This window comes from Typopeltis vanoorti, chromosome 7 (assembly GCF_054136105.1).
Source record: "Typopeltis vanoorti isolate ZY-2024b chromosome 7, IOZ_Tvanoo_1.0, whole genome shotgun sequence".
NCBI lineage: Eukaryota > Metazoa > Arthropoda > Arachnida > Uropygi > Thelyphonidae > Typopeltis > Typopeltis vanoorti.
This window is the reverse complement of record NC_143555.1, coordinates 84,295,019-84,305,728: the sequence shown is the minus strand read 5'-3', so window position 1 is coordinate 84,305,728 and position 10,710 is coordinate 84,295,019. Positions and strand designations below refer to the sequence as shown.

The following is a 10,710-nucleotide window of genomic DNA, read 5'->3' as shown; positions in this document are numbered from 1 at the left end:
TTATGAGAGACCTGAGAAAGATTAGAGGTGTGAACAGATGGCATATTAAAAACGAGGATATTAGGAAAGAACTTGACATTGTCAGCATCCAGGAATGCATTAGCAGTGCTAATCTCAGGTGGTATGTTCACTTAAACAGAATGGGAGAGGAAAGATTATAGCAAAACAAGTGCTCTCTGCCAGGTTGGCAGGAAAAAGACCAGGAAGGAAGACCAAGGCATAGGTGGAATGATACAGTAAAAAGTGCCTTAGAAGACAGAAATATAATATCTGATAATATTCGAGTCTTGACGGGTAACAGATTGATTTGGAGAAAAATTGTAAGTAATGATGTAAATTTTTCATGTAGTACTATCATATCCTGTATACCCCCTTGACGGTATATACCAGGAATTTGATGATGATGATGATGAACAGTAACATTTACTAAACAAACAGAATAATAATAATAATTAACAAGGAAGAAATATCTATTTTTATATGTAATTTATTTAAAATTGCTATTATTCACAGTACAGTTTATAAAAAATATCACATTGATGGAGCTACTGGATGTAGCACAGCACAGACTATTTCAGAACATCTCTAGCTCAATCCAGAGGAGGAGGAGGAGGCTAGAAAAAAAAATATAATGATTTCCTATTAAACAGTTATCAATGATCACACAAAGCTAAAAAAAAAATAGTGTATTATTATTATTGTTAACATTTGACCTCCATGGAGTCAGAGACTCATCGTGGAAGGTACACACTATCACACATAATGCTCATTCAACTGTGCCTTAAAATGATTCAGTGCGTCTACATTCATAACACACTCAAGCAATGCATTCCACTCAAAAAAACCACTCGCCATGCAAAGAACCTACTCCTCACTCCTCTGCTCACAACCTCCTTATACAGTTTCCAGCGATGGCCTCTTGTTCAACCCCCCCCCCCCTCCCATTCTATGTAAAATCTCTTCCATGCCAGCCCAATAACAGCCCCTGACTAGCTTATATGTCTCAATCATATCCCTCCCCCCCTTCCTTCTATGCATGAGGCTCTGCAACTTACATTCTCTCAATCTGTCCTCGTACTCCACATTAAAAAGACTACTGATCACTTTTGTGAATCTTCTCTGGACCCTTTCCAACATATCCTTGTCACCATGAAAACCCAGTGACCAAATCTGTGCACAATAATCCATATGAGGCCTGATCAAGGTCACGGAAGAGATTTTTCATAGAATGGGAGGGGGGGGAGTAGAACATTATTGGATGTGATGTCTTCACAACTTTTGCAATATGGCCCCTGAATTTCAGGTCCTTGTCCACGACCACTCCCAGATTTCTCATCTTCTCTACTTCCAAACAAGTTTCCTCAAGTGTATACTTTGCATCCCATTGTTGCTTACCAAATCTCAAAACCTTACACTTTGCAACAGTGAACTGACAGTTCCACTTACCTGCCATTCATGTAACCTATTCAAGTCCTCTTGTAAGGCCATAACATCTGCTTTACTCTGTATTGCTATCTGCAGTTTTGAATCATCTGCATATCACTAGTTAAACCCATCCCAATATCATTAACATACAAATTGAACAACAATGGCCCCAAAATTGACCCCTGTGGCACACCATTAGTGACCTTTCTCTTTTGGGATACTGCACCCCCATATACAACTTTCTGATACCTATCTGACAGCCAGTCACTGATCCAACTCAGAAGTCTGTTATTCAATCCCATCTGTTTCAATTTATTTAAGAGCTTGTCATGTGGAAGTCTATCAAAAGCACTTGAATATCAAAGTACACCACTATATATGCATCTCCCTGTGCAAGGTATTTGTCACAGTGTTATAGTACATAAGTAAGTTAGTGAAACATGATCTCCCCCTTAATAAACCCATGCTGATAACCAGAGAGAGAATAGTAATATTATCAACCCATTTCTGTATCCTACTTCTCACCAATGTGTGTGTGTGTGTGTCTCTCTCTCTAGTACCTTCACCACAACTCCAGATATACTGACTCACTATAATTTGAAGCTATAGCCTTATCACCACCTTAATGCAGTGGAACAATTTTACCCTCCTTCCACTCCCTTGGAACCTGTGCTGTTGTAAGACTTTTATTAAACAGGCATGATAATGCTACTGCCAATCCCTTAAGATGCATGTTGATATGGCCTCAAATCCTATCACCTTTTTGACATCAAGTTTATTTATTTCCATTAGATACCCAGCTGTGTTTTTATGCACTAACACTGTTTATTTTTATTACATAATTTTAACTTCTCACTCCATTACCTGTGCATATGAAAATGAATAGTATTCTAATATAATAATATATTATAATATGTACAATTTTGGTTATGAGGATCGGCTGAGGGAACGTGGACTGCAGAGTTTGGTGGATAGAAGAAGGAGAGGTGATATGATTGACTTTTAAACTGTTGAGAGGTGGTTACAGGGTTGACACTGGGGGAGTTCTTTCGTTTGGTTGAACAGCGGGAAGGCGTGATGACAGGAGGCCATCCCTGGAAGTTACGAAAAGAAACTGTGAGCAAGAAAAGCTCCGTGTTCGATCCCCAGCATCTCTATTTTTGAAGTCGCTGCTAGAGGGATTCGTAGTGTGTAGTGTTCGTGAAAGCTCCTGATAAGATAAGTGTTATTTTCAGTTATCGTTGATAAATTTACTTTAATATTGCATAGTTTTGTTTGCCTTGCTTTGTTAGTGTGTCTGTTTGTGTGTTTTTGGTGTTTATACTTTATAATTTGATAAAATACGTTACTAGTATGGCTCCAGTACAAAGGAAAATGGCGGCAGTAATGATGGTTCGCCATCTTCTTTCAAGAACGGTAATGTAAAGGAGATGATTTAGTGTACTATCTGCAAAATGTACGCTTTGCGGAGTGCGGTCAGAGTGTGGTTAGATGATAATAAAGGAGTGAATGTGTGTAGAAAATGTAGGGAGAATGAGGAATTGAAATGTATTTCGGATCGTGAGTGTGATATTTTTGTCAAACTTCAGAATGAAGAAAATAGGGATATGAAAAGAAATGGTGAGGTTGTACCAGAGAATTGTGAGAGTGTGAATGATAGTATTAATGGTTTTACAGAGAATAAAAAAGATGAGATAGATGCAATGAGTGAGATCACGTTGTTGAATGGTGCGATACAAAGGGCAAAACAGCAGCTAGAGCATATGAGCAAAAGTCGACTGAATGAACCAGCCAATAATAAAAAGTATGACAGGAAAAATAGGCGTATGAGTGTGAACATGAACAAAATGAAGGATAGAATGCTGTATGGAGACTTGTTAGTATGAGGTGTGTTAGTAGAGGATTTGACAAAATTGTACCAACCTGGTGCGACCATAAAGGATGTAACTAAGTCTATTAGAGAGCAAAAGGAAAGGGTGAAAGAAATGATTGTTGCGGCAGGTATGAATGATTTGAAAGGAGATAAAATGGAAATGATAGAAGACCTGAATGAATTGTTTGAGGTAGCAAAAGAAAAGAGTGAGAGAGTTAGAATGATTAGTCTTTTGCCACGGTATGACAGTGAAATGTTTAAAAGGAGGGCCATAATTGCGAATGACTTTATGCGTGGGTTATGTATGACGAGTGGTGTGGAATTTGTGGATGTGTGGAGTGAGTTCGATGGGCGAAAGGATCTATATAAGATGGATGGCTTGCATTTGAATGGTTACGGTGTAAGGAGATTTGAGAAAGTGTTGCTGAATGTAGTGGATGTGCAAATTCAGGGAAACTAGATTTATTAAGGGGGGGGTAGATATACAGTCCTTAGGGAGGCAGTTGAATGTATGAATGAATATAATATGCCCAAGTGAATAAGGACAACAAATCAGAGTGGGATAGTTAATATAAGGCATCAAGGTAGGGTTGGGGCTAATGGGGGTCTTAAATTCATGTACACTAATGCTAGGAGTATTAGGAACAAGAACGAAGAGCTTTTGGCCATGGTTGGCATTTCCAGACCACAGGTTATTGGTATTAGTGAATCATGGCTGACTGTAGATGATATATAGCTAGTGGGATTGAATGTGATGGGTATAGTGTGTTCAGGAATGACAGGGAGAATAAAATGGGGGAGGAGTATTGTTGATGATAGCTGATGAGCTACAGCCAAGGAGAATAGAAGTTGAATTGCAGGATAGAGAAAAGAGCACATTTGAGGCCATTTGGTGTGAGATTGTGGCTAGCAGAACTAAATATACAACTGGGTGCTGCTATAGACCAGGTGATGGAAAAGATCGTGGTGACAGTATGCACAAGCAAATAGAAGAAATGAGTGGAAGGTGGGTAATTATTATGGGAGATTTCAACTATGATCGCATTGATTGGAGTGAGGAGAGGACACACGGGAGGAAGGAATTGGATTTTATGCGGTTATTAAGCGATAACTATCTGCGACAGCATGTAATGGAAAATACTAGGGGTCAGAGAGTGCTTGACTTAGTAATTACATCTGAGGATTTGGCTGTAACAAATATGACCACATTGCAACCAATTGGTGAGAGTAATCATAGGGTCTTGACTTGGGAGATGACTAAAGGTGTGGAATTTTCAATTAAGACAGGGTACATGTGGAATTATCGGGCTAGAAAGTATGGCAAGCTTAGGAGTTTGATTGGTTCAGTGCCATGGCATGTACAACTGCAAGGACTAGAAGTTGATAGTGCATGGGAGGCAGTTAAGAAGTGTTTGCATGAAACAATGGCTGACTGTATACCTAGAGTCCGAATAATAAATCAAGTAGGGGTTAAATGGATGAATAACACCATTAAGCTTGAGCTGCAAAAAAAGAAACAACTATGGAGGGAATTTAAGGAGAAAAGTGACCGGCAGGCACATGAAGGGTATAAAGCGCAGACCAGAAGGGTAACGAGTGTGGTAAGAAAAGCAAAAAAGGATTACGAAAGAACATTGGTCATGCAGGCTAAAGAGAATCCTAAACAGTTTTTTAGATATGTAGCAAGTAAAAGGAAAAATGTACATGGCAGAATGATTTTATAGAATACCGATGGTAGGGAGGTAACTGAATCAGTTGATATAGTTGACTTACCGAGTGAGCACTTTGCAAGTATATATCATCCAGATGGTGACATTGCAGAAACGAATAAACCAGTAGATTATACGGGAATTGTGGTGAATGAAGTGGAGGTGAGTAGCGTCAGTAGGTGAGTAGCATAACCTCAATGTCAATACATCCGTGGGATTGGATGGTATACCAGCTCGTGTCATACGAGAATCAGCTAAAGAATTGTCAGTATCCTTGACCATTTTGTTTAATTTGAGTCTCGGGTCTGGGTTAGTCCCAGGGGGGGGGGTGGAAAGAGGGGAAAATAGTTCCACTGCATAAAGGTGGTTCCAAGACTGCGGTTGTAAATTACCGACCGATTAGCATATCAGGAATCATTGTCAAGGTCTTAGAGAAATTAGTCAAGAAAAGAATACAGGATTGGATAGATAAAATTGGGATATTGTATGGGGGACAACATGGTTTTGTGAAGGGTAGAGCATGCCTCAGTAACTTGCTCACATTTTATAACACAGTGACGGCTGAACTGGATAAGGGTAATGGGTTTACAGTGATTCTACTGGACCTTGCCAAGGCCTTTGACAGGATACCACATGGAACCCTAATCAGTAAACTGGAGCAGATGGGGATGGATATAGGGTTGATGAGATGGATAGGAGGGTGGTTGATGGAGAGATACCAGAGAGTGGTTTATTCAGGAGTTGAGTCTAAAAGACGGCTTGTGACTAGTGGTGTGTCGCAGGGCTCTGTTCTTGGACCACTGCTTTTCAATTTGTTCATCAATGATATAGGAAAGGATCTGAGAGGAAGTGTTCACTTGTTTGCTGATGATGCAAAGTTGGGTAGAGCAATTGTGAGTGCACAGGATGTCAAAATTTTGCAGGATGATTTGGATAGTTTGGAGGACTGGGCCTAGGAAAAGTGGATGTCAATTTAATGTGGCAAAGTGTAAGGTTATGCACTCTGGGTGAAAATAATAGCAGCAGTATATCACATTGGTGGAACAGTACTCCAGGAGATTGATGAGGCCAGGGATTTGGGAGTGTTGGTGGATAGGGAATTGAAGTTTAGGGGGCACATTGCAAAAGTGGCTAAATAAGCTCATCAAATCACTTGACTTCTGAAAAATACTTTAACATGCAGAGACAAACGTTGTTGTTCCTCTGTATCGAGCCTTGATAAGACCCCCATTTGGACTACTGTGTGCCCAGTTATGGGCACCAGGGTTTCTTCATGATGGGGAGGAAGTGGAGAGGATCCAGAGACAAGTGATCAAGATGATATCAGGTCTGTGGAATGAACCTTATGAGAACAGGTTGAAGATTTGTGGGTTGCAGAAATGGGTCGATAGGCGGAAAAGGGGTGATATGATTGAGACATTCAAATTACTGAAGGGTTTCTACAAGATTGATCCAGAAGATATTTTTGAAAATATGACTGGTGGTGGGAGGACTAGGGGCCATGCATGGAAGCTGGGCAAGAGCGTAGTTGACAAGGATGTTAGAGCTAGGTTTTTTACTTCGAGAGTGGTGAATGAGTGGAATAAGCTTCCAGAGTCTGTTGTGGGTGCTAAGACCGTGAATGAGTTCAAGGCAAGGTATGATAGATACTGTGTCAATGTTGAATAGCATGACATGATGTTAGGGCCTCCCTTGATGAGTCTATCGACTCCTTGGAGTTGCCCAGAACAATAATAATAATAATGAGAAGAAGAAGGTGAGGAGTGGTTTCTTTGCATGGAGGGTGGCTGAACCATGGAATGCATTGCCTGATGGAGTGGTGAGAGTGAGAACGGTCAATGAGTTTAAGGAGTGGTATGATAGACTTTGTGTTTCTTAGGGGGGGGGACCTCCCCTCGATGAGTCTTGACAGACTTTATGTTCTTAGGAAGGACCTCCGACGATGAGTCTTTTGACTCCATGGAGGCCTGAATAATAATAAATAATAATAATAATAATAATAATAATAATAATAATAATAATATGATATATATAATGCTGGCCAAATGGTTAGCGTATCTGCTCTCCAGCCAAAAGGCTGCGGGTTCAAATCCCACCATGGGCGTGGATGTTTGTAATTGTCTGTGGAATAACTAGTGGTGGTGGTGGTTGGCGATAGATGGCGTTGGTGTAGTTGTGGTCAGTTGGTGAACTGTGTGGCGGAGACAGAGTTGTAAAGTAGGTGCCCTCTCTTGAAGAGTCTTTGGACTCCCTGGAGGTGTCAAATAATAATAAGAATAATAATAAGATAATAATATAGTATAATATAATAGAACATTAATAATAATAATAATAAAACCTCCCAAAGTCAATATCATTGTAAGAAATCCATTCTAGTAATCAATGTCTATTATAATGTGCCTCATTTTTTGTTCGGTATCAGTGTGTGTGTGTGTGTGTGTGTGTGTGTGTGTGTGTGTGTGTGTGTGTGTGTGTGTGTGTTCGTCATCTTCTGAGGCAATGCATTTTTGTTATCAACATGTCACAAAAAAAAAACCACATACCTTCCTTTCTTCTCCTGCCTTATTATTATTATTATTAGACCTCCAGTATGTCAAGTATATGTTGAGAGAGGCCATAAATCACCCACCCCAGCTGACATATCTTCACTTAAACTCATTCGCACTAGATATACTCACTAGTTCAATAGGCAAATTATTCCACTTACTCAAGGTTCTGTGAAAGAAAAATCCAGCTTTCAACCCTTTCTTAACTGCATACAAACTTTCACAGTATGTCACCCTTGTTCTTTCCCACCTTCCATATAATGAAAAATGTTATCAACTGATATTCTCTAACACCCTCTCAAAAGTTTATAGACTCTATCACATCACTACCTCTTTCTCCTGTCTACCAGGATCCATATACCCACATACTCTTAATCTATCCTTGTAATCTACTTCCATAATCCTGATATCTTATTTACACCCTTTACACAACTTCTTTATCCCTTCTGACCCCAGGGACAAAATCTGCATACAGTAGTTCAGGTGTGGTCATATCAAGGTCTTTTAAACAGAAAAAAAATTAACTTCCATATCATTATATGCTAATGTTCATTTCAAAATTGTGATTATCCCCTTAGTTGTATTTATCAAAGTATTCAGGTTTGAATTTAGCAAGTTCCAATTTCTGGTCACATGAGTTGTTGAATTTACTTGAGATTTGTGAAATGAGTACATATCCTTAAGCTACTTTACAAATATAACAACTATATTTTTAAAACATTTTTTCTTTTGATATCTAAAGTAGAAAGTGAATCCAAATAAATTTACTTACTGGTAAATCCTCAATATCATCTGCAAAATCTGGCAATGGCATGGGCGTCTTATCTAATGTTACATCATCTATAACCAACTATAGTGTAGAAAAATATCAAGATAATTAAATATTATCATTTATTCAATTACAGTAAACTCTCACCATAGTAAATTCATAGGGACCACATTAATAATTTGTTATATTGGATAGTTAACTATAATAAATTTCTTTTAGCACAGTTTTGTACCTATGGAGCTTTCATCAGGACTCTTCAGAAGTTTGGTATAGTGAGAGGGTTTGTTATAGCAGTGTTTGCTATGGTGAGAATGAACTACATTTCAGCTATTTTTATTCTCCATTTCAAAAATTCAATCTTCTTATCTGAATTACAAAAATTCATAGCTGCTATTTCATGAATACAACTTAAATGTATTTAACTGCATTTAATAATGGAGTATGTTAATATTAGTGTGTTAGTATGAAAACTAATGGGAATGTTATCCAAATAACATTATTTTCCTTCCTTTCTTTAGCAGCAGCAGCAGCAGCATGGGGATGGGAGAGGAATAATAAGCATTTGTATGAACCATTAAAAATTTCATCATTAAAATAATTGCTGAAGCTAGAACCTGATTCAGTGTTAATGATGTTAGAGCCTGTGGATATTATTATTATAATTATTAATTTCTTGGGCATCTCCATAGAGTCAGAGACTAATTGTGGGTGGCTCATTCTAACCATTATACTCATCATATCTCTCCTTAAACTCATTCACTAATGAAGCAATCAGAGTGGAGCGTTCGCTGTAGTTGGTGGAGACAGAGAGTCGTAGAGTAGGTGCCCTCCCTCAATGATTCTTTGGACTCCTTGGAGGTGTCACATAGTAATAATAATAATAATAATAATAATAATAATAATAATTGTCTCTGCCAACCCATTCCATCCACAAGGCAAAAAATCATCCTCATACTCTTGCTAACCACTTGAGGGGGGGACCTCATCTCTTCCAGGGATGAGCTCCCCCCCTCTATCCTATCACTTCCTGCTATCTATTGAAAAAAGTCTTCAGTATCAATCCTATAAAACCTCTTTCATAACTGACATGCTTCTATCATATCTCATATTTTTCAGGTATCAACTAGCCTTTGTAACTTACAAACTTTTAATCTGTTCTCAGAGGGAACATTCTATAGACCTGTCACTTTCTCAGTCAGTCATCTCTGGATCCTGCCTGCTACTTCTTCATTGCCAAAGAATCTAGACAAGCAGATCCGTGTGCAGTAATTTAGATGTGGCCTTATTAAAGCCTTATAAAGAGGAACAATAATCTCCCTGCTTATCAATGTATTCTTCAACATCCAAGTAATCTGATAAGCTGTTTTGGTCACCTTTGCAATATTTCCTATAAACTTTAACTCTGTACATAATAATAAATCCCTGGACTCATCAATTTCCTGTAGTCCACCAGTTCCATCAATGTAGTAAGCAGCAAGTGATCTCATCATCCCAAGGCATGTGAGATTATTTTTTGTCACACTGGCAGGCCATACTGCCAGTCAATTTAAGATATCTTGCATTTTGCGTCATCAGTAAACAACTGGATATTTCCTCTTAAATCATACCTGTATCAGTGATGTAGAAATTAAATAGCAGCAGCCCAAGTACAGAGCTCTGTGGTACATGACTAGTCACCTACCTTCTCCTGAATTCAATTCCCCGTGTACTACTTTTTATGTCTTTCCATCAGTCATCCTCTTATCTATATCACTAAATAAATATCCATCATGATTTGCTCCAATTCATGTAATAGATTCCCACATGGCATCCTGCAAAGCATTCAACAATGAACTGCAAAGTTCAGCAATATTAGTGTGTGCAGCCATTTCCTTTATCAAATTCAGCTGTCATTTCATTATAAAAAAGTGAGCAGATTACTTAGGCATGATCTACTTTTCACAAAACCCATGTTGCACTCCCCCCCATCTTATACATTAATTCCCGAATTCTGCCTTTTACCAATGTCTCCAATACCTTAACCATCACTCCTAAGATACAGGATATTTAACTGCATTTAGTCTTCTGCAATTTGATTACCTTTGAACAAATTACAGACTAATTTTCTTGTCCTGGAGCTTTCTTTATTCAACAGAATTAAACAGCTTTGCACATTTTCTCATAATACATAAGCCGACATTCCATTTAATTCTATGGTGCCATTAAGGTTTTACAATATCCTAAGCACCTTCAATTCATCCACCTCTATTGTATATCAATCAATGTAACATCTGGCACTGCAGTACTCCCCACCTGGACAGTCCTTGCAAAATGATCATCCAATATTTCATCTTCTTTTGTTACCTCCCTGTTATCAGCACTTAAACTGAAAGCAACTGAAATAATTTG

At 38.5% G+C, this 10,710-nt stretch overlaps 1 protein-coding gene across 2 annotated transcripts in view; it reads right to left on the bottom strand.

Moving 5' to 3' along the window:
* Positions 1-469: 469 nt before the first annotated feature.
* LOC150104821 (glutamate receptor 1-like) overlaps positions 470-10,710 on the bottom strand; it is a 301,010-nt gene continuing 290,769 nt past the window's right edge. For both annotated transcript variants that reach the window (XM_090395997.1, XM_090395998.1), the window contains exons 16-17: positions 8,326-8,403; positions 470-614 (exon numbers count right to left, since the gene is read on the bottom strand). In XM_090395997.1, the coding sequence (XP_090252123.1) occupies positions 591-614; positions 8,326-8,403 (102 nt within the window). In that variant the 3' untranslated portion in view covers positions 470-590. The remainder of the gene's footprint in view (positions 615-8,325; positions 8,404-10,710) is intronic.